The 26,010-nt window shown below is 38.4% G+C and overlaps 1 protein-coding gene across 2 annotated transcripts in view; it reads left to right on the forward strand.

The window, feature by feature from the left end:
• The window catches only part of LOC139473635 (phenylalanine-4-hydroxylase-like), a 44,839-nt gene that overhangs the window by 8,114 nt on the left and 10,715 nt on the right, over positions 1-26,010 (forward strand). For both annotated transcript variants that reach the window (XM_071256309.1, XM_071256310.1), the window contains exons 2-9: positions 11,348-11,482; positions 13,647-13,830; positions 18,094-18,126; positions 21,322-21,410; positions 23,266-23,333; positions 23,862-23,912; positions 25,002-25,147; positions 25,329-25,464. In XM_071256309.1, the coding sequence (XP_071112410.1) occupies positions 11,348-11,482; positions 13,647-13,830; positions 18,094-18,126; positions 21,322-21,410; positions 23,266-23,333; positions 23,862-23,912; positions 25,002-25,147; positions 25,329-25,464 (842 nt within the window). The remainder of the gene's footprint in view (positions 1-11,347; positions 11,483-13,646; positions 13,831-18,093; positions 18,127-21,321; positions 21,411-23,265; positions 23,334-23,861; positions 23,913-25,001; positions 25,148-25,328; positions 25,465-26,010) is intronic.

Below are 26,010 nucleotides of genomic sequence, written 5' to 3' on the forward strand. Positions count from 1 at the left end.
ATATTCCTCCACTTTTCCTACACAATTATGATTGTTAAAATAGTAAATATTGTACATTTGCAAGCGAAGGTGTAACAGGTTTACCATACTTGTACACCTGGAGTATATGATATGTTTCATCAGCCTGCAGAGCTCTATTGATTCTGGTTGAGTGGAGTCACACTTTGGTACTCAAATATATGGTCAATATGTTTTTGTTCAATTTGCCTAATGTATTTAAGGTAACGAAATCCCTTTTTTGATCATTTGTCTTTTCAAAAGGGAATGTGAGTTATATTAATGAGATAATAGTACTGTTATCTAAAAAGACTGTTGGTGTTTTTAATCTGCCAAATGTAAAAGGATTATCTTACCAAAAAAGAAATATACAAAATAATAGAATTCTAAAAAATTATGCTTAAACATTCCGCCTTTGTCAAGCTTATTTATTTATGTATGACTGGTAGGTCCTAGCAATACCAATTTAAAGAACAGGGCAGGATATGCACATGAAGACCCGAACCTGAATTTAGACATGTCTTTTCCTACATGTATACCAACTGTGTACCGGTACCATGATTGTGGTAAATCCGATATAACATCAGAGGTATAATATGGAGATTTGATACCTCCTAACATCATTGACTTATCAATAAGTCAGAATCAACTAGTTTCCAAAGTAGTTTCTAAAATATAGAGCACAAAATGGTTTCTTATTCATAATTTTAATGCTCTTTGTCTTATATTTGGTTGAAATTCATGTATGGTAACAAATTATTAGATTTTAAACCAATATTTATGTAAATGTTAGGTGAGAGGCACTTTATGTTTGTATCTATGAATGCAATTCATATGGAGAATGAATGTTTGGCAGGATTATTTGTTTATTGTGTATTTCATCAAACAAATCAAAGACGTCAGTTCAAGAGCATACCCAGTCTAGATCATCTGCAAAACATATTCAACTTTCCAAAGGGCAAAATAGCTGTCAAAATTATATGAATGGATCACTGAAAATCAGTGATGACACCAGGTGTTCGCGTGAAGCCTGTTAGCATACATGTCCTGCCCTACCGGTAGCACCCGCCATACACACAATTTGGAAAAATAATAATACTTTTTGAATAATAATAGTTTATTATAGTGTCATATGACTACAGATATATAGATTTAGGCAAAGTGAAACGATACATCGGGTCCTATTGGGATAAAATGGCACCTTTAATTTCAAATGCATAATAAAGTGCGAGCACACGCACGATACAAAGGGTCCTATTGGGCAAAAATTGCACCTTTAATTTCAAATACATAATAAAACGCGCTCGCACACACGATACATCGAGTCCATTTGGGCAAAAATGGCACCTTTAATTTAAAATACATAATAAAACGCACGCATGCACGCACTCAATGTTAAAATGGACTGACGCCTTTTATAATCGTTAAATGGGGAGAATGTGGTAATTCAAATTGAATGACATCAGTGCTCATTAACCATTTATACTTGTCTGACAATAAGTCATAAAACTGACTACATGCATTAGTGCAATGTTTAAATAGAGATTCTCTAAACCCAGAATATTAAGTACATTAAGTGTCTCATCTTCGATAGCACAACCGGTACTTAAGTTACAAAGTCTTGGTATATCTGCTACTGTCTATACTAGGGCTGGGACGGGTAACTCGGGTACTCGGGTCGGGTCGGTCCAGAGTAGGACCCGGGTACCCACAGGACTACCCGGACCCGTGCTTAGTCACGTGATATATTGTTTAATGACAAAAACTCACTATAGCTCAGTGGTTACACTACAAGTCGCTAATGTTCGCATTTCTTTCTGATGATGCACCCATTTCTTTGACTTGTGTATGTTTGAGTAAAGATAAAACTTCAGTCAACTTCAGTGAATGCATGATCTGATTGATTGATACATGTATCTAAATCGGGTAATTGGGGGTCGGGTACCCAGGTAGTAAATTTGGACTGGTCCCTGCCCTAGTCTATACTTAAGGGAAGGTGTCCACAGTGAAATAAATAAGTAACTATTTATTGCCTATCCTGCCATGCAACCTGTAAACAAACCAGACAAGTGATCGATGGACCCGAAGGTCTAGTGACAAGATAGTGCATTTACCGTATTCGACGTAATAAGCGCCCACGGTGATATTTGCTAATATATTGGCTAGTGAAAAATCCTAATTAGCACCCCTTCCGATTGATCAATGTTCACAAGACTTATGTATTCGCGTACAATACGCACTCGTGTGTTATATGCAGCCTTATATATGGGCAATTAAATTCTAGAAAAATATATCTGTCGTACATAAACATTTCAGGCTGTCAGCATAAACCACAAAATTTATCTTTCAACTCTGTATTTTTCACGAAAATAATATTCTTATAAGAGCCCCCTATTTTGAATTTTGAAAGCCCCCTGGGCGCTTATTACGTCGAATACAGTACTATTATTTAAATTATTGAAACTAATAAAAACTCTATGTTCATGTTGAATTACATCTGTTGTGCACAAGTGCAGATATTCTGCTGCTTAAGTTTAGAAAACCTTTTAAGAAATATATTTGTTTTTGCAACACAGTGGGGACCCAAACATTTCTTTAGTAGTTCACTCAGCATAGATAAAAGCTGATGAGCTTATGATGAAACTCCGGACTTCCACCAAGTTCAAGTAAATATTAAACATCAATGTAAGAGAAGAACTAGTCTTGACACACGATGACACACATTGCCATGTTGTTCGTCTGTAGGTCAGGCTGGCATTTGTTAGTGGGGTGGGTGGGCATGAAAATCAAATAATTCATTCAACCAATGTGTACTGTGTCAACTTGTGACCTTCAGAGGGGTAGCCAAGCTTAAACAGATTCCTATTGCCCCTTCATCAGCAACAGTTGGTTGGTTTGTTGTTTTATGCCGCACTCAGCAATATTCCAGCTATATGACAGCGGTCTGTAAATAATCGAGTCTGGACCAGACAATCCAGTGATTGGTATCATTAGCATCGATCCACACTATTGGGATCGATCACATGCTTTAACCAAGTCAGCGAGTCTGACCACCCGATCCCGTTAGTCGCCTCTTACGACAAGCATAGTTGCCTTTTAGGGCAAGCATGGGTTGCTGAAGACCTATTCTACCCCGGATCTTCATGGGTCCATCAGCAACAGTGATTGCTACTGAAAAGCAGACACTTGCACATATTTGGTGGCGATTATTAGCTTAGAATCAACTTTTGGTCAATCTGAAAGTAATCACGAACACGAAAAATGATGACCGATAATTGTATCATTTGTTTTTGCTTATGCTCTTAAAATCGGACATTTGCTAAAGCAATCAAAAAATCATACTGCCATTTCCAGAACATATATATATATATGTGTGTTGGATGCATAAATAGATGTATAGGACATTTGCATCCTCTTTTTGTCATAGCACCTACATTCATTTGTAGCACCTACATTCAGAAACAATGTTAATCTTAGTAAACTACAAGTGAGTGAGTATGGCTTTTAGCAATATTCAAGCAATATCACGGCGGGGGATACCAGAAATGGGCTTCACACATTGTGCCCATGTCGGGAATCGAACCCGTGTCTTCGGCGTGACGAGTGAACGCTTTAACTACCAGGCTACCCGACCGTCCCAGTAAACTACAAGACAGCTATAGTATTACGATATATTTGTGAAACAAACTGTTTATCCCATTTGATTAAAACTGTGCAAATAATTAGTATTGTCATATTAATTTAACCCCCAAAGTATTAAATGTAGATGTGTCCAAATTATATATAAATATTTTTTCAATGTACTGATATTGGCTGTTAAAAAATCATGCATGCATGGACAATTATTTAAAGATACCAAACAAAATATTAGGACAAAGTGCAATGCAGATGTCATCTTCCTGAGGCAAGGGAGTTAACTGACTATAAAAGTCCAGTTTCCACCCTTGCCAAACTAGGCTGGTATTATGGAGTTAGATTTTGGCTGGACTAATGAGTCTATGCATAGTCCAATCAAAATCGCGCACCAAAATTGAAATCCTGTTCGTAAACTGTCATGCAGAGTTCTGTCGGTTGCAGGATTTGCAAAGCATGCGCACTGCCAACTCGTCAGCAGATATTTTCCAAATCTTTTCAAGTTTTTAATCAAGTTCCTCACGTGATTGGATGCACTTCGCAATGTAAGAGCCGTTTTATCACAATATAGATCTTGATTGTCGATCTGATCATCTTGACTGGGGGCCACCATTTTGTTTGAAGCAAATGCAAGTGATACGAGAAGTGGAATCTGATTGGTCCATAGGAGAGGCATAGAAGGGACATTAACTCATAACAGCCACAGGTGGCTCTACGATTGAACCCAGGAATTCCAGCCTAGTTCGGCAAGGGTGGAAACTGGACTTTAAAAGTTATAGTTCACTCTTTTGCCTCGGGAAGATTTGCAGATGTCATTTGAAGTTTAAAACAAATTAATAACATTCATTTACCTTTGTGTGTTTATTTAGGAACATACAAAATACAAAATGAACTTTATTGTAATCATCTGATCATCGTCAAAGCAAACTGATTGTAGACAGTGAAATATAAAGTCTTCATATTTCAAGTTTCTCTAAAAATTCTGTGGGTTTCTCACCTTATATGTAAAGACATTGAGAGATGAATGACATTTTGTATATACTGTATTATCACTGCTTATATCATCCTTTGTATAATAGTATTTAGAGTGTCTCCTTAGCCAGAACTAGCCTCATATGGTTAGTATTTTACTGTTTGCTGTGTGTATGTATATATGTATCTTCTATGTACGCCATGTGTGACACTTCTTAATATACAATCAATTCATTCATTTGTTCATTCATTGTTCATCATATATTTTTTACTTATCCCAGTTTAGATGTAATTATGGTAATTGACAATATACACTTGCCAATTATACATTATACCATTTTACGCTAGCCATATTACAACTACCAAAATGGATTACAATGATTTCCACTCTTTCATGGCAAACTATTAATTATATTATTCATACATTTAACAGAATTAAATATAAAAAAGTATTTAATGTTTTTTATCATATTTATCCTGCATTTCATTGACATAATTTGTCAGCAACTGTTTTTTGTCACAATAGCCTTTTTCTCACTTGTCGCAGTTATGTATCTTCTTACATGGTCACAAATTACCGACCAAACATTATCCTTTAGTTTTTTTATTTTTACATTTCCTTTCATGTTATTCTACATCTGGTATAACAATCAATAACTGAACTAACTTTTGTTGTCTTATTTAAGTAAATAACACTTGTAAACACGTTTTTTGTGTACATGCAGGACATGCTTGTCCATGGACAGGCACCTTTTTTGTGTACATGCAGAACATGCTCGTCCATGGACAGGCACCTTTTTTGTGTACATGCAGAACATGCTCGTCCATGGACAGGCACCTTTTTTGTGTACATGCAGAACATGCTTGTCCATGGACAGGCACCTTTTTTGTGTACATGCAGAACATGCTCGTCCATGGACAGGCACCTTTTTTGTGTACATGCAGAACATGCTCGTCCATGGACAGGCACCTTTTTTGTGTGCATGCAGAACATGCTCGTCCATGGACAGGCACCTCTTTTGTGTCCATGCAGAACATGCTCGTCCATGGACAGGCACCTCTTTTGTGTACATGCAGAACATGCTCGTCCATGGACAGGCACCTCTTTTGTGTCCATGCAGAACATGCTTGTCCATGGACAGGCACCTCTTTTGTGTACATGCAGAACATGCTTGTCCATGGACAGGCACCTCTTTTGTGTACATGCAGGACATGCTTGTCCATGGACAGGCACCTTTTTTGTGTACATGCAGAACATGCTCGTCCATGGACAGGCACCTTTTTTGTGTACATGCAGAACATGCTCGTCCATGGACAGGCACCTTTTTTGTGTACATGCAGAACATGCTTGTCCATGGACAGGCACCTTTTTTGTGTACATGCAGAACATGCTCGTCCATGGACAGGCACCTTTTTTGTGTACACGCAGGACATGCTTGTCCATGGACAGGCACCTTTTTTGTGTACACGCAGGACATGCTTGTCCATGGACAGGCACCTTTTTTGTGTACATGCAGAACATGCTTGTCAATGGACAGGCACCTTTTTTGTGTACATGCAGAACATGCTTGTCAATGGACAGGCACCTTTTTTGTGTACATGCAGAACATGCTTGTCCATGGACAGGCAGTCACACGTACAAGTCACACACACACACACACACACACACACACACACACACACACACACACACACACACGCCACATTAGGTAGTCACTTGTATGTGTAATGAGGAACCCATCTCACGTACACATTACATTCTGATTATACATGCACGCTGACTGTTATAAATGGGGCATGTATATAATCTATGATAATATGACATTCATCATGATACATGTACCCCGGAATACATTTAATATTTCACATTATAAGGTAACTTGCTCATTATATCAATCACTGGTTTGTCTGGTCCAGACTTGACTATTCATAGACCATCATCATATAACAGGAATGTTGATGAGTGGGGCATTAAACAACAAACAAACAAAAACAGAACAATTTGTTATGCATTAACATAAATCTTTAACATTACTTAAGACCTGTGAAGATTCGGGGTAGAATAGGTCTTCAGCAACCCATGCTTGCTGTAAAAGGTGACTATGCTTGTAGTAAGAGGTGACTAATGGGATCGGGTGGTCAGACTTGCTGACTTGGTTGATGCATGTCATCGATCCCAATTGTGTGGATTGATGCTCATGATGTCAATCACTGGATTGTCTGGTCCAGACTCGATTATTTACAGACAGCAGTCATATACCTGGAATATTGCTGATTGCAGCGTTAAACAACAGACAAACAAACAAACCACATTACTTAACATACCGGTCCATAAATATGGAATCAGTATATGTTTCATTAAAGGGTTGCCATCTTGAGCCCAAAGTACATAGACTGTGGAATGGCTTTTAACCCCCGAATCCAATGAGACATAACAGTCCCATGTGATGTTTATGGAGTGTTTTTACCTATATGTACACAGTGGGCCAATGTTTCATCATCCTAGACTGATCACATGCACTGCCTGTAGCTAGAAGGAGAGAGGTCAGCTGGGTGCAGTCATCAATCCTCGGGCTGTAGCTGGGGCTGGTTGATGTAAACATTATCATGATAATATGTCACCCAGAGTACAATCTATGACACTGAACCAAGGCATTGTTTACTTGGTACCTTTAGAACTAGTTGTTCATTATTTTGTATTTTTTAACCAGAAATGGATTAGAATGATGAGAGTATTTTATGTCAGCTGTGATAAATTTATATTTAAGCAGTGTTGAATATTTAAAAATGAGTTTTACATTTACAGTGTAATAAATCATTGGGCGTGCAAAGGTAACACTCATATTGCCTGGCTGACAGCTGGCTTTGCATACTGCACGGTAACATCGCATTTTATCAAAAGTGTTACAACGTTCTTATTTCTTCACACAGTGTAACCAAATTGTATGATATTCAACTTGAGTTGATTGTCTTTCCAACAGTCAGCAAATCCAAAAGATCAATGCACTGCCTAGCCATAGGTAAGAGTGCCGGTATTGTAAGTTTGCCACTTTTCCACATTAATCGTAACATGGATGCACCCATCTATAAAAGTCCAGTTTCCACCCTTGCCGAACTAGGCTGGTATTATGGTGTTACATTTTGGCTGGACTAACGAGTCTATGCATAGTCCAATCAAAATCTCGCAACAGAATCAAAGTCCGGTTCGTAAACTGCCGTGCCGATTTCGGTCGATTGCAGGATTTGCAAAGCATGTGCATCGCCAAGTCATGGTCAACAGATATTTTCCAAAACTTTTCATGCTTTTAATAAAGGTGCTTGCGTGATTTGATGCACCTCGCGATGTAAGACCCGTTTTATCTCAATATAGATCTTGATTAACAATCAGATCGTCTTGACTGGGCGCTGCCATTTTGTTTGAAACAAATGCAACTGATGGAATCGGATTGGTCCATAGGAGAGGCTTAGAAAGGACGTAACTCATAATAACCACTCGTGGCGCTACGATCGAGACCAGGAATTCCAGCCAAGTTCAGCAAGGGTGGAAACTGGACTTTTTAAAGTCAGTTAACTGTCTTGCCTCGGGAAGATGGGATGCCCCCGAATGTGGCAAGTAAAGTCAAGTAATCGCCCTTGTTTGAAATATTAATGTCCAATAATTCATGTCATTGGAAAGTACAAATCCTAATAGTGATAGACATTTCACATTTATTTTGAAATACACAGTCATTGAGTTTTTACGTGAGTTATATTTACCGATAAAAAATCATGATGAAATGGTCAGGGTTTTGGATGTCAAAACAACATTGACGGAAGTCGTGATTAGTCCAAACACTGTTTCAAAGATTATGTTAGAATACGAATTACAGTTTGGACCATATATCTTGATGAAAACCCAGTTACCGTACATCTATACAGGTTTCAGTGTCAGTGTTCTTTTTTTAGTGATAAAAACAAATTCAGGGTGCATTGACATCGGACATTTATAAAGGACAAAAAGTGAAAAATCATCCAATGGAGATTGCTCAATATCAGACATTATTATTGTTATTTCTAAAGAATTAACAAGATTATACTGGCATACTATCACCCAATATTAAGTACACATAGATTCGGTCAATATCGTTGAAACGTTTTCATTTGCAGCAATTCCTATCAACAATCCTATTTTCGATCACTCGTAACTGGGTCGCCTTGTGATTCAAGAATCGCGTCGTTTTGAAATGACCCCGATCGCTTATACTTTGGGTTTAATAAGTGTTGTAAATGGTTTAGATCTAATTACTAAAAAAGCTCTGTATAAAATTTGAGTTACACGATGTTAAAGCTGAGATGATTAGGGTGATGATGGTTATAATTTTGCACAAGCAGTGTTTGACATCTTAATTCAAAGTTGAAGAGGGACAATTTTACGGAACCATATATGGTCCCGTGGCAATGGCAGGGTGTGAAAGGTGAGGGACCATATAGTCTCAGACTTTCGGGCAAGCAGGTATTTCCAACGCTAATTTTTCACATGTCTTGTTCTGATGTCTTTTTTGTATTGTGAACATGCGTCAATTATCCTTTGGCTATGACAATAAATAAAATAAAAGATCATATTTCCATTATAGATATGAATACATATACATATAACATTTTTCAGCTCTGCACAATCATTGCCACCGTTGCCTGTGGTCATGTTAATCAATTTCTATAGGTTTATGGTTGCAACCAACATGGTCGTTAAAACAATATGCTTCAATCAGAATATATAACTAATAGTATCCATTTCATCCTATTAGTGGTATCTCAAGCCCTATATAACCAGATGAATCTACAGAGCCTGATGCCTCGGGGCTGTGTTTGGATTGCTTCCTTGTACAGAGCTGATCGTACTCGCTTTATTTATGTGTGTGTAAATAATGATATATATGAGGAACAAGGATGATGTAATATCTAGCAACAGACTGGGTATATAAGGAGGATTGTGGGTAAACGTTACACAGTTTCTGTACCTGACTTACCTGTGCACAAGTGGACCAGTTGATTGGATTAGTCTCAATATTTGTGGATTGTTTTGGAGTATTGATCAAAATGGATGTCTCAGCAAGAAGTTTTGGTAAAGTTTGGGACACAGATAATATGAGTTTGAAATTTAACAACAATAACGTGTGCTGGGACTGTATACAGGTAACTGATTTGATTATTTGATTATTTTCAAAATGTTCGCGATTGTGTGAAATGTTGCTGTCATATGGAGCTTGTGATCTTGAACATGCATACCTAACCAGGTTTCAGATTAGTCAAGTTTCTATTACATTGATTGATTGTCATTTAGAATATATTTTTTCTTCAAATTTGGTAATGGTATAGAAGGATGTCTATGTCATTCTGATCTAGTGGTGAATTATATCTAGTTTGAATGAAGCGTTATTCTGTTATCGGTCGTCATTGAGAAGTATGTTTGTTTACACATAACTAATCAAGTTGAGTCCTACTGTGATATGGGATAAGTTAACTGTCAATGAATTATAGCCCCAGGCCATTGTGCAAGCCATTTGTATATAAACAGTTCAGGACACTGTTTCACATATTTGCTGGATTTATTTTGGTAACTGATACCTGCTTAAGTTTGCATCTTTTAAACACTGGTCATACAATGACATCAGAGAAATTTGTAAAGGTATAATGTCGTATCGATCTGCGCAAAGATGGACATTGTGGGATTTTAATTACTACAACTTTAGACCCTTGTATCTATTGGGAGTTAGGGGCGGTCGGGTAGCCTAGTGGTTAAAGCGTTTGCTCGTCACCCAGAAGACTCGGGTTCGATTCCCGACATGGGTACAATGTGTGAAGCCAATTTCTGGTGTCCCCCGCCGTGATATTGCTGGAATATTGCTAAAAGCGGCATAAACCCATACTCACTCACTATTGGGATTGAAAATTAAAAAAATATATATAAAACAAAAACAGAATGTATGTATTCAGATGGTCTTGTTCAAGATGTGTACAGTTTTGTTAGCTTCAGGGATAATGAGAGTGCCTATCTGTGGGAAATGATAGTTAACTGGTGTGAATGTGGTCCAGGCTAGGAAGGACGTCCATGACACCCACCCACCCATGTGTGTGGCAATATGCTGGTGACATTATCTTTATGTGTTACAGGGGCGGTCAGGTAGACTAGTGGTTAAAGCATTCGCTCATCATGCCGAAAAACCGGTTTCGATTCCTGACATGGGTACAATGTGTGAAGCCTATTTCTGGTGTTCCCCGCCATGATACTGCTGGAATATTGCAAAAGGCGGCATAAAATCAAACTCACTCACGTATGTGAGGAAGGACGTCCATGACACCCACCCACCAATGTGCGTGGCAATATGCTTGTGCATTATCTTTTTGAGTTACAAGTGAGGAAGGTGGGCACGGGTGGCCCAGTCCTCTAAGGCGCTGCGATTTGCTGTGCAGAGTTGCGTCCCTTGGGCATGCCAGAAACCTATGATTGTGGGTTCGAATCTCGTTACCCCCCCGATTATGTTTTTAGATTTGTCAGCACCATACACGTGCTCGTGGGTTTCTCCGAAGTGGTAAACGTCTGAGACCTGCATCACTTCGAGCTTTCCACCTACATTAAGCTGACACGCCGTGATATAACTGGAATACTGTTAAAAGCGGCGTTAAACTCAACTCACTCACTACAAGTGAGGAAGGATGCTCAGGACACCCACATAACCACCTAGGACATTATCTTTATGTGTTTCAGACTGGGAAGGACAGCCATGAGACCCACCCACCCATGTATGTGGAGGCGTTCAAGGACAATGAGGGAAGCACCAGTCTCGTCTTCTCCCTAGATGAGAAGGTTGGAGCTCTCGCGGAGGCTCTCAAAATCCTGGAGGTGAGGCTGTTTCTGTTTCTACCAAAGAGTAGCAGAGGGGCAAGGCTATGGTAGATTAGCTTGGAAGTTGAAACACTGCTTACTGGTTAACACCCAGGGGGATTTCAGGGTGGAATACCCCCAGTAGCCTATGCTGGACGAAAGAGGTGACCACCCGTGAAGATCCGGGTTAAAATAGGTCTGCAGCAAACCATGTTTGCCGTAAAAGGTGACTGTTTATCATACAAGGCGACTAATGGGATCGGGTGGTCAGGCTCTCTGACTTAGTTGATGCATGTCATCGTATCCCAGTTGCATGGATCGTTTCCCAGTTGCTAATGATATCAGTCACTGGTTCATCTGGTCCAGACTTGATTATTTACAGACTGCCATTATATAGCTGGAATATTGCTGAGTGTGGCGTTAAACAACAAACTATGACGTAAGAGGGGACAAAATGGTTGGGTTGTCAGCCTTGGTGTCTTTGTTACTTGTCTGTCATTGTACCCCAAACATTGTGTATCTTTGCTCACATAATCCATCACTGGATTGCCTGGTCCACATGCAATTCCACATAATACATTCAATTAAACATGAGCAATAATGTTCTTATGTACTTCGGTAATATATTTTGTCTTTGATGTGTATATTATGCAACACAAGAGTCGTTGAAACATTTTGAGATTAACTATGATTGTTTGCTGTGAGGGAGGTTTTGGATTATTACTTTTATCATAATTCCCTCTGAGGTCAACACACTTTTGCTAATGATAGTGGAGTGCCTGGATCCCACTGGTCCTTCTGGTGGTGTAAAAAACAGTGCCAAATCTGCAGAACTTTTCAGCCTACCCTCATATATGAATCATACAATAGGCTTTAAAAATAAAAGAATTGGTTCTCAGGCAATGGCTTTTGAAAATATAGTGCAGGGGCCAGTGTGTGTGTTTTTTCTTAGCTGTTCAAACTAGTATGTAACCAAATAAACAGTTGTGTAACCAAATAAACAATTGTGTAAATCAACCGGGGATTTAAGGTCCTCCCTACATAAATGTATACCTTGATGAGGATATTATTAGAATACAGTGTTTGACTACTGTTGGACTTTGAATATTTAAGGATTTTTATATTTAAAAAAAAATTCAAATAAAAATGAAACGTGCAGCGAACTTTATGATGATGTAGACTGTGCCTGAGAACCAAGACTATTATTATTTTTTTTAGTCATAGTCAAACACTTTATATTTTGCTTTTCCCAGTTCTCAAATTTTGTCAATCTTGTTAGGAACATGAAAGTATATCAGTTCAGCATCTTGTGGGGTTGGTGACATCTAAACAAAAATGTCTTTCTTATATGTGGGTTTACATGAGACCAAAGGATCAGTCAGGAAAAAGCATAATAAGGCACCGGTATTTTTTTACAAGGGTGGGTCACAGGTTTTTATACATAAACGGACTGAAAATAATTACCCTCCCCTTATGCTTCTCATATGTAGGGATGACCATCCCCATTTCCTTGCCCATGACCATCCCTGAGAATACAAAATGCAAAAGGATTTTATATTTTATTGTAAAATGTTCATTTTTTCATCACCCTCCCCAAATACCGTATTCGACGTAATAAGCGCCCAGGGCGCTCTCAAAATTAGAAATAGGGGTCTCTTATCAGAATATAATTTTGGTGAAAAAAAAAACACAGTTGAAAAATAGTAAATGTTGTGGTTTATGCTGACAGCCTGATATGAAACAAAAGAAAAGTCTGTGCGTATTATACACGACAGATATATTTTCCAGAATTTAATTGCCAATAATTAAGGGTGCATATAACACACGAGTGTGCATTATACACGAATAAAAAAGTCTTGTGTACATTGATCAATCGGAAGGGGTGCTAATTGGGATTGTTCACTTGCTAATGTATTAGCAAATATCGCCGTGGGCGCTTATTAATGCGGGGGGCTTATAACTTCGAATACGGTATGTGTATTATTTATTATGACCCTTCCTTAGAGACTCATATTTTGGGTGACCCTCCCCTGATTCCCCCTGGCACACCCACCCTATAATAAATGACTGTTCCCTAACGACATAAAATTATTTGAGTTGGATGTTCGAGGAGGTTGGACAGACAAACAATTTTGATTAATTTGGCCCAAAATGTACTAACCATACCTGTTGAACATTTCAGGATTATAAAGTGAACTTGCATCATATCGAGTCTCGACCAGCAAAAGATGATCCAAAACGCTACGAGTTCTTTGTAGCGTGTGATAACTTGACCGGGGGACTTAAGGAAGCCACAGACAGCTTGCGACACAAGGCACGGGATCTGACAGTCCTGTCACGCAGTCTCGGAGAACAAAACGATGAAGGTACGTCATAAAAACGAAGGCGTTTTAAGTGGGTTTTATACCCTGACAGCCTTCTCAGTTTAGCCACACCAGTAAATCTTCTTGTTTTATTGACAAGCCTACCGTCAATTTTGGAAAAGTGGAAAAACATAAATTGTTGTGTTAAAGAGATATAGACTTTTAAAGCATCTGTTTGTTTGAATTTTGGATAAAACATACAATTTGGAGTGTTATCTTCTGGAACTCAAATTAATCTTGAAAACACTTTGGGATTCTAAGAAGAAAATCCATAAAACAAGAAATTATATTGATATGGCATTGCTGTTGACACACTGAGCAGGCTGGTCCTGGGATGGTAGTTGGAGATAGGTGGTACTTGGAGATAGTTGGTGGTACTTGGAGATAGGTGGTACTGTGAGATAGGTGGTACTTGGAGATAGTTGGTAGTTGGAGATACGTGGTACTTGGAGATAGTTGGTGGTAGTTGGAGATAGTTGGTAGTGGGAGATACTTGGTAGTTGGAGATAGGTGGTACTTTGAAATAGGTGGTAGTTAGAGATAGGTGGTACTTGGAGATAAGTGGTGGTAGTTGGAGATAGTTGGTAGTTGGAGATAGGCGGTAGTTGGAGATAGGTGGTACTTGGAGATAGTTGGTAGCTGGAGATAGTTGGTAGCTGGAGATAGGTGGTAGCTGGAGATAGGTGGTACTTGGAGATAGTTGGTAGCTGGAGATAGTAGGTAGCTGGAGATAGGTGGTAGTTATTAGGAGATAGGTGGTAGCTGGAGAGAGTGGTAGCTGGAGATAGTTGGTCATTGGAGATAGGTGGTAGTTGGAGATAGTTGGTAGTTGGAGATACGTGGTAGTTGGAGATACGTGGTAGTTGGAGATACGTGGTAGTTGGAGATACGTGATAGTTTGAGATATGTGGTAGTTGGAGATAGTTTGTAGTTGGAGATAGATGGTAGTTAGAGATAGGTGGTTGTTGGATATACGTGGTAGTGGTAGATATGTGATAGTTGGAGATAGTTTGTAGTTTGAGATAGATGGTAGTTGGAGATACATGGTAGTGGGAGATAGATGGTAGTTGGAGATACGTGGTAGTGGGAGATAGGTGGTCGTTGGAGATACGTGTTAGTGGGAGATATGTGATAGTTGGAGATAGTTTGTAGTTGGAGATAGATGGTAGTTGGAGGTAGTTTGTAGTTGGAGATAGATGGTAGTTGGAGATACGTGGTAGTGGGAGATAGGTGGTCGTTGGAGATACGTGTTAGTGGGAGATAGGTGGTCGTTGGAGATACGTGTTAGTGGGAGATATGTGATAGTTGGAGATAGTTTGTAGTTGGAGATAGATGGTAGTTGGAGATACATGGTAGTGGGAGATAGATGGTATTTGGAGATATGTAGTAGGTTGAGATAAGGGGTAGCTGGAGATAGGTTGTAGTTGGGTGGTATTTTATCCTTTACATTTGGGGACATTTTTATATCATTTCTTGGATCATAGATTTTATTGTGGATTTTTTGCTCCTGTCAGTTGGTATTTAGTTCAGTATTCTGCCCACTTCCTCAGATACACATAACACTCATCTCAGGCGTGTCCCCCTTTACAGTACAAAAGTACAAATATGTAGTTGTCCTAGTTGCTTAGTTACACTGATGTGAATACAGAATGTAGAATTGCTTGTTTGAGAAAAATGTTGCCAAATGGTTTGTCGACCTCCTCAATCAGCATCCATGTTATAGATATGTAGCATGCAGGAGGTGAGATGGCAGCTACTGGTTAGAACACAACATACTGATGAATAACGTAAGGGAATGGCTGTAAAAGCATAGACACTTGGAGTAAAAATACACTTGTGTACCCAAAGATAAAAGATGTGAGCAAACAAGTGATCACATCAGATGTTCATATTTCACACAGGTACAAATGTTTATATCTGATACAAATGACATTATCTTAATAAGGTTAACATTGAACTTTGGTGATGTTCCCCTTTTTTTAACCATCAGTATATCTCGTTTTGCATCTGTTGGATATTGCATGGTTTGGTGTTTATATCCTCCTGTTATTGTCAACCTAATCGCTTATTAACCGTTTGATTAGCATTCTAAAAGTTGGTGAGTAAGTAAGATAACCGTACAACTTTATGAATAATAACTTCTGGTTTATTGCATTTAGCGATTTTTTATGTAGATTCTGACACCGATGCAGTCACTTATTTTTTATCCATCAGTATATCTCTTATTGCATCTGTTTGGATACTGCTTGGTTTTGTGTTTATATCATCCAGCTTGATAACGGTGTAAGAATCTTTATTATACCTCAAATTGAGATTGACCAATCAGGGAGCAGAACTACTGACCCCACATGAGCCCGTTTACCGTCAGTAAAAATCCAAGATGGTTGTTACTGACCTAATGAGACACCGTATATGGCAACTAAAGAGACCTTGACTTATAATATCAAAATGTCCTAAATGCAATAAACCAGAAGTCGTTATCCATAATTTTGTATGTTTTTCTTACTAATGGATTATTTCAATATTCTAACCATTAATCATCCTGGGAAACAGCTGTCATACTATTAAACAAGAGGCAAGGCTTTCTCCATTGACCTATTTGTAATCCCATACATTTTGATCAGGAATATGACACTTATATGGATTTATTAGTTATGTGTGGATAGTTTCATTATGATATCAAATACAATGTACACAGGTACATGTATTGTGTGGGAGCCTAAATCTGATTGGCTGAAGTTTAGAATAGGATTCAGGTATAGAATTCTTTTGAACTTTTCACAGGGTATCAATTGTTTATTGGTTTGTATTTGTTTTCAGTTCCTAATTAAAAATCATTGTGTTGTATTTGTTATACATTTTATAGTTTTGGTTTGATTAAAATTGAAAAGAAAACAAATTGATTATGTCTGTTTTATATTAACATAACAAAGAATTTAGTTTTTTGATTTATAATATTTCATAGTGGCATTATACCTCAATTACAGCTGTTTGTATAGTGTGCAGCAGCAATTTAAAATTACACTGTTTTTAAATTAAATTCATAAATATGTAATGTTTATACGAATTGTTATTACTACAGTTCGTAATTTTGCTGATGTAATTTTATAAGTAATTATTAAATTTTTATTTCAAGTTGCTTGTGATTTACTTGTGTATTATATACTACTCAAAAGAAGTTAAAGAACACACAATTCTTTCATATTGTTATAGTTAAACCGGGTATTGAGCGGACCCGTGAAGATCCGGGTTAGTATAGGTTTCAGCAACCCATGCTTGCTGTAAGAGGCGACTAACGGGATCGGGTGGTCAGCTTATTAATTTGTTTATGCATGTCATCCTATCCCAATTCCGTGGATCGATGCTCATGATGTCAATCACTGGATTGTCTGGTCCAGACTCGATTATTTACAGACCGCCCTCATATAGCTGGAATATTGCTGAGTCCAGCGTTAAACAACAAACAAACAAAAGGTTTTGACAATATATGTTGTGTGTAATTGTATATTGTCAAAACCTGGGAAACTCTGACTTTGGTAATTAAACCATACAGTTATTATCCCTAACATGTTGAGTAGTATACTCTATAGTTTATGAACCATTGTTTGTTCCACACAGATACTGACAGTGGTAATATATTACAGAGAACCAGTGCATTGTTTGTGACTATGTGTGCTCTCTAAGATTTAGTTTTAGAATATTACTGACAAAATACCATTGAGTATTACTTTTGAAGAGTTAGGCCATGGAACTTATAAATGTTTCTCATCAGAAGCTTATTTTCTGGACTATTAAACACCTTTTTTTGCTGTTGATCATCAATAGGCCAAAAAAAAGTAAATATGCAACCAGCATGGAATGAATTGTTTGATAGACATTACTTAGAAGTTGACGGATGACAAGGTAGACGTCTTGCTTGACAACGGTATAAGGATCTATACCGAAACGTCGCTTTTTACAGTATTAAAGAAGATTTTATCCATAAAATTGTGTCTACCTTGTCAGCATGGAATTGCATGAGCAAGGGAAGATCTTTCAGTAAACTCCAGACACCTTTGACAATATCAAAACCGATTACTTACCAAACCAAACAAAACTTATCGGTCACATGGTTTAAGTGTCATATATGATGATGAGAAAGATTTGAGATTTTCAATGCCTAATTATGTACAAACTAACAATGTTGTATTGTGTTTAGTGTTCTGTGTTTGGTGTTTACTAACACTTGATGTATTTGTATCTGCATGTTTTCCGTATGACCAACAGGTCCTAGTTTAAGGATTGGTAGGGGGATTACAGGTCAGTTGGATTATTATTTGCTTTTGCTGAGTCAGCAGGAATGGTGACAGGTGAACTCCCTCTGTCAATAGTCAAAGACTTATGTTGTGTATTGTTCCATATTAACTTTTGGACTCCTACAGATGGAAATTAAATCAAAATTATGACCAATTTGATTTTATGATTGTCTATATTTGCAAAAGTTTTTGAAAGTTTGATGTAAAGGGATTGGTTTTTGAATACTGTATAATTGATGAAATGCTACACATTGTATTTTATTTGAAATGTGAATAAAGATTAAAATTTTAAAAAAATTAAATAAAATTATGGCCAATTTGATTGGACGGAAACTTTTCATTAACTTTTTTAGAATTATATTTTGAATTCAAAATTGTTAATTCGTGCATTAGAACCAAACAAATGTTTTTTGTATCCTATCTATTGGCATATTGCTGGAAAAAAAATCTGCAAATCGAGGAATTAAATTTATGACATTTTTTGTTAGTGTTTTAGTAGACACAAGAAGATGATATTAATATGTCATTTCATTTATTATCCAGAGATTTGCATAATTTGCATAATTTGCATAATGGCTCTGGTCAGTATTAGAACCAGGGTTGCACCATTGTAAGTTTTACTTTGCGTACTTGTATACACTACTACAAAGCACGTCAAGTCTTGATGATACGTTTCTTCCTCTTCCTCTCTTCTACTTGAGTTACTCTGGTAACTCCCTTTTAATGGCCAAATTCTGAAGATAAATCAGGTTTCTAAAATATTGTCTCTATTGGAAGTATTTTTAATAAACTGTTTGTATTTGCATGCCTAAAGGATATGATGGTGAGGGAGTATGACTTTGCACTCTGACATAATGTATTCTTTTCATGCAATCACTTCTCTTTCTTATGAAATGTCTCGCACCATTTACATTTCGTACCTTTTTTACAATTCTTAATAGTGAGGAACTTGATAATATTATCTGCTGAAAAGGCAGGATGATGACAAGCATTTTATGTCAAGGTATATGTTAAGGATGAATATGCATTCAAGGAAGAGAATATATGGATGTCAACTTCTTTATTATGAGGAACACAACGTTTCTGAGTATATGCTTACTCCTTCATCAGGTGAATGAATGCCATGAGACAGAGAGCATATATATATGTACATGTAAGGACAACAAAATCATTAAGATAACAAAAGGTGGAAAGTTGAGTAAGTATATACTCCGAAATGTTTTTCGTAAGTAGAATTGTACGGAGGATCAGGAAAAATGGACACCTGAGCTGTGATGAAACCTAACCCCTTCCTGTCTGACTCAACACATACTAAGTTGCTATTTGTAGACCCTTACAGCTTGATGTCAATGTTTGTAGTACAGTATGGTCTCCTGTCTGCTTTACATGTATTTCTCTGTACATTTCACTTAGCTGTACATGTAATATGTTATTAAGTATCATTCCTTCAATTCCGTGAGTCATTACTTCTGACTATTCCCTTTCTCTGCATTCCCTCTCACCATTCCAACATCCATTCCCTCTCTCCATTCCAACATCCATTCCCTCTCTCCATTCCAACGTCCATCCCCTCTCTCCATTCCAACATCCATTCCCTCTCTCCTTTCCAACATCCATTCCCTCTCTCCATTCCAACATCCATTCCCTCTCTCCATTCCAACATCCATTCCCTCTCTCCATTCCAACATCCATTCCCTCTCTCCTTTCCAACATCCATTCCCTCTCTCCTTTCCAACATCCATTCCCTCTCTCTTTTCCAACATCCATTCCCTCTCTCCTTTCCAACATCCATTCCAACATCCATTCCCTCTCTCCCTTCCACCATCCATTCCCTCTCTCCTTTCCAACATCCATTCCCTCTCTCCATTCCAACATCCATTCCCTCTCTCCTTTCCAACATCCATTCCCTCTCTCTTTTCCAACATCCATTCCCTCTCTCCATTCCAACATCCATTCCCTCTCTCCATTCCAACATCCATTCCTTCTCTCCCTTCCACCATCCATTCCCTCTCTCCATTCCAACATCCATTCCTTCTCTCCCTTCCACCATCCATTCCTTCTCTCCCTTCCACCATCCATTCCCTCTCTCCCTTCCACCATCCATTCCCTCTCTCCATTCCAACATCCATTCCCTCTCTCCCTTCCAACATCCATTCCTTCTCTCCATTCCAACATCCATTCCCTCTCTCCCTTCCATCATCCATTCCCTCTCTCAATTCCACCATCCATTCCCTCTCTCCCTTCCACCATCCATTCCCTCTCTCAATTCCAACATCCATTCCCTCTCTCCTTTCCAACATCCATTCCAACATCCATTCCCTCTCTCAATTCCAACATCCATTCCCTCTCTCCTTTCCAACATCCATTCCAACATCCATTCCCTCTCTCCATTCCCTCTCTCCCTTCCAACATCCATTCTTTCAGTGTTTCTCTCCATTCCAGAAGTAGCTCTTGAGTGATTTCCATTGAAAAAGCAACAACAAAAAACAGTTGCCATATTGCTTGAAATGTGTGTATGGTGGCATGTCCACTACTGGATCTCTCCAGTAACTAGTCCTGAAAACCCAGTGGAGGTGTGAAGTATAGTACTTAGATAAGAAACAAGATCATGACAAAAATAACGCTCATGTTTTATCATAAACTTAAAATCTGTGAAAATTTAACACCTGGGTTAAAATGGACTAAATTCTTGATAACGTAACATGTTTTGACAAACACTTATTGATAAGCAAACCACTCCTTTGTATTTTCATGCCTCTCAACACGTACCAACTGTGTTTAAAATGTGTGTCATTATAAGTGTAATTTGCCACGAAAAATAATGTTTTTTGTATTTACGAAAAAATATCAATCCCATGTGAAACTGAAAGGATTAAATTCTATGATATCATTAAATAATGACATACCATATCTATATATTGGTTGCTTTCCTTTTAGCTATAACAAATGGCAAAGAAATACTAAATTGGTGAAAAAAATAATGATGTATCTGGCAAATATATACTACTCAAAAGAAGTTAAGGATCACCCGATTCTTTCATATTACTACAGGTAACCTCTCATTTCAGGGAAGATTAACAATAGTAATGTGAAAGAATCGATGATCCTTAACTTCTTTTGAGTAGTATATTTGATTGCATTATCAGGTCTTCAGTAAGAGTTTGAAGAAAGTTCATATTTTTTTCTTGAATACTTTCAGTTCCATGGTTTCCGCGTCGAGTGAAGGAATTGGACAGGTTCGCCAATCAGATCCTCAGTTATGGAAGTGAACTCGAGGCTGATCATCCGGTCAGTAGAACCATTTGAGTGCTTGTTTGTTGTTTGACGCTGCACGCAGCAATGTTACAGCTATATGACAGTGGTCTGTAAATAATCAAGTTTGGACAAGACAATCCAGTGATTGATATCATGAGCATCGATCTCTGCAATTTGAATACAATGATATGCATCCACCAAGTCGACGAGTCTGCCCACCCGATCCCATTAGTCACCTCTTACGACAGTCATTGTCGCCTTAAGGCAAGCATGGGTTGCTGCAGACCAATTCTGACCTGGATTTTCAGGGGTTATTAGTAGAGCTGAATTTTAGGACAGTGATATTGATATTATTAGGTTGCAAGTGTTTGAAATATGTTTCCTATGTAAAACAATCTTCCTGAGGCAAGAGAATTAACTGACTATAAAAGTCCAGTTTCCACCCTTGCCGAACTAGGCTGGTATTATGGAGTTACATTTTGGCCGGACTAACGAGTCTATGCATAGTCCAATCAAAATCGTGCAGCAAAATCAAAATCCGGTTCATAAACTGTCGTGTAGATTTCGGTCGATTGCAGGATTTGCAAAGAATGTGCACCACCAACTCGTTGTCAGCAGATATTATCCAAATCTTTTCATGTTTTTAATCAAGGTGTTTACATGATTTGATGCATTTCACGATGTAAGAGCCGGTTTATCACAATATAGATCTTGATTATCGATCAGATCATATTGACCGGGCGCTACCATTTTGTGTGAAGCAAACGCAAGTGATATGAGAGGTGGAATCTGATTGGTCCATAGGAGAGGCTTAGAAGGGACATAACTGGTAATAGCCACTGGTGGCGCTACAATCGAGCCTAGTAATTCCAGCCTAGTTTGGCAAGGGTGGAAACTGGAAACTGGACTTTTAAAGTCAGTTAACTCTCTTGCCTTGGAAGATGACGCACTACTTCCTTGGGCTCTTCAGATGATAGGTTATAGAACAGGCTATAGCAGTGAATGGATGGAAATGTGAATGCAGAACCTTCTAAGAGGCAGGTTGTATACTCCCCAGGGAGCTGAGAATACAAAATGAAGGTACACTGATGGGAGTGATGAGTGATGATGTGAATAAGCTTTGAGTGGATTAATCTCTGTTTTCTAAGGTGACCAGGATCATGATGTCATCTGTCAATTTTGATATTATTATTACTGTTGTTATTGTGATAACTCATTGTTTCTAATTATCACTGTGTTATAGTGTAAGCAGAGTACAATGAATGGCTCAGAATATCCAATGCTGTGAGATCGCAGTGTAATTTTAAGAAGCTCTCATAAAATGTTCCAAATGCTTCATTCCTCTGTCAGTACTTGTATTCTTTAATGAAGACAGAATTGCACGGGGCGGATCCAGCATTTGTAAAAGGGAGGGGTCCAAAATATCAACATCCTCTCTCAGATAGTTTTACTGGCAACAACATACTACTCTTGGTTTTCCAAAGGGGAAGAGGGGGGATCCTGTACCCCCACCTCGGGATCTGCCTATGTTGCCTCATGGATTTCAACTTGTTTCAAACTGCCATGTCTCTATGCATACAATATCTTTAAGGAGTTGAACCTGTTTTCATAAAAAATCATTAAGTTTCTAAAATGGCACTAAATATTGTTTTCTTTCACTTATCACTACATTTTTTCCAGAAATAAGATGAGAGTAGGGGTATTTCTCCAGCAGTAAAATGGCTCAGGAGTGAGTCCATTGCTTTAGCATCACAATCGTACGAGAGAGGCCTATTTCTCCAACAGATTTCATGGGGCTTTGGTGATTTTTTTTAACCAATAGCTAAGTGTCAACTACAAAAATATGTAAAAGATTATGTAGCTTTTAGAACTGGTGAATTTCTTCCAGGGATTTAAGGATCAAGTGTACAGAGCTCGGAGGAAGGAGTTTGCTGATATAGCATTTCACTACAAGCAGTGAGTATATTTACTTCACAAAGGTGAAATGGGAGACAGTAAGGGCCGCTATATGGTATCACCTTGGGAAATGAGGCATTATAGTGTTCATTCATATTTCCCTGCTAAAAATTCACAAATAAGTTAAAAAAATATCCTTGCCAACTTTCAGATGATTTTTTTCTGCAGTTGCTCAATATGAGAAGAAAAGTTTAGAACTCTTTGCGTCTTCACCCAAAGATGCTCTTTTCAGATTTTATTTCATTTTATTTATGTTCTTAATTCACCAAACTGACAATACTAATCACATCAGTTTAAAAACATTTTTGTTATTTTCATTTCAACAGCTGGATAAATTAGTATATTAATAAAAAAGCTCTAGAATGTAAAATTAATGTTCGAAAATATATTAATCTCTGATCAAGATTTATAAAAGGCTCTTACTTCAGATGAACAATTACTTTGTTGATTAATTTAGGAAGGTCTGAGTTGCAATTGTTCTTGGATCATATATTGACAGGCAAACTAACATTTAGTTTAATTCTCCAGTGGGACTCCTATCCCTCTTGTGACATATACAGAGGAAGAGAAAAAAACATGGTGAGTTACAAGCTGTCTACACTATCGATGCCATCATTCACAACTATTTAACTGGAGCAGGGGTCTCAGTTGTCTGAGGTGCTGCAATTCTGTGTGTGGCCATTAGGCATAGCAGAACCTTATGATCATGGATTCAAACAAATCCCAGATTTGCCCTGATCATGTGTTTCTCTCTCTGTGTCTCTCTCTGTGTCTCTCTCTCCCTCTCCCTCTCTGTCTCTCTCTCTCTGTCTGTTTGTCTCTCTCTCTCTCTCTCCTTCTCTCTCTTCTCTCCCTCTCTCTCTGTCTCTCTCTCTCTCTGTCTCTCTGTGTCTCTCTCTCCCTCTCTCTCTGTGTCTGTCTGTCTGTCTCTCTCTCTCTCTCTCCCTCTCTCTCTTCTCTCCCTCTCTATGTGTCTCTCTCTCTGTCTCTCTCTCCCTCTCTCTCTGTGTCTCTCTCTGTGTCTGTCTGTCTGTCTCTCTCTCTCTTCTCTCCCTCCCTCTCTCTCTGTGTCTCTCTCTCTCTCCCTCTCTCTGTGTCTCTCTCTGTGTGTCTGTCTGTCTGTCTCTCTCTCTCTCTTCTCTCCCTCTCTCTCTGTCTCTCTCTCTCTTCTCTCCCTCTCTCTCTGTGTCTGTCTGTCTGTCTCTCTCTCTCTCTCTCTCTCTGATGTTAAAGCCATATGACTCACTAACATGTTGAAGGTAGTGACCAATAAGGCTGGGATGGTACACCAACTGTGCGATCTGATACGTATCACGATACCTTGATCACGATACTTGTATGTGCTCGTATCTGTGGTGCATAACCCATATTTTTAATAGACGGGATATTCAGATACCTGGCACACTGACGATTTACAGCTGGCAGTGTCAAGTTTGGCACAATGTATGGAAATATTTACTTATTCACTACTAATTAGTGTTTGGTGCAACATTTATTAAAGAATACATTTAAGGTAAGCATCGATAATTTTTACTTAGTGTGCAACTGTGATCGATACTTGTATCGAGAAGTGAAATATCGCGATCCACCGATGCATCGGTGTATCGTTCCACCACTAGTGACCAACTCATTGCTTACTGAGATGTAATACAACATTAACTCTAACAGGGGCACGATCTTCCGGGAGCTGACGAAGCTGTACCCGACCCACGCCTGTCAGGAGTTCAACCACATCTTCCCCCTGCTGGTGGACAACTGCGGCTTCAGGGAGGACAACATCCCCCAGCTGGAGGACATCTCGCAGTTCCTCAAAGGTAAGGTGCCGTTGTGGCGTATCTGTTTCCGCTCTAGTGGCGGAAAAACCCAACTCACTCACTAACTCACTCACTAAAGTTGTCTGTCTCTAACAGGTTATCAGTTTAGTTTGCTAGGTCCTTGCCAGTTAAGATCAGTTAAGACAATGTTACACATATTCACTTTGATGGGTTTTTTTAGACTGTACTGGATTCACACTGCGGCCAGTTGCCGGACTTCTGTCATCACGTGACTTCCTGGCTGGTCTGGCTTTCCGGGTTTTCCACTCCACCCAGTACATCCGCCACCCATCTAAGCCCATGTACACACCAGAACCGTGAGTAACAGACACAAGATTTCTAATAGCTTCTGAATATCAGCACTTGAAAATATTATGGAACAAATGTTTATATACACAGGGGCGCAGCGGCTAATTTTAACTGCAAGCAAAACTAAATTCACGAAGGCCGGCCAGTAGGGTTTGGGGTCATGCTCCCCCAGAAATGTTTTAATTAGATGTTCTTAAACTCTATTTCCTGTATTATGGGACCATTTATGTCAGCTTTATTTGTAGCAAATGTTGGTAATTTATTTATTATTATGTTTTTTTTAGTAATTTATATTAACGTGTCTATATTGTTCATTTATGTACATAATGATTCCGATTTTCAAGTTAGAAATAAATATCAAGTTCCTCCTTGTAGAGTTTGAATTAATAATTTACTGCATAGATGATCAATTTAGGTTTACTTATAAAAAAATGCGCTTTTTCTTGGTGTAAAAATTTTTGTGTTTTTTTTGGTGTAAGCAATTGCTATTCTGCTACAATGGTAGTTTTGTCCCTGATACATGACAGTGGTACTTAAAAAACAGTCCTCCATTG

Source organism: Haliotis cracherodii, unplaced genomic scaffold (genome assembly GCF_022045235.1).
Source record: "Haliotis cracherodii isolate W230 unplaced genomic scaffold, xgHalCrac1.p SCAF_3, whole genome shotgun sequence".
Lineage (NCBI taxonomy): Eukaryota > Metazoa > Mollusca > Gastropoda > Lepetellida > Haliotidae > Haliotis > Haliotis cracherodii.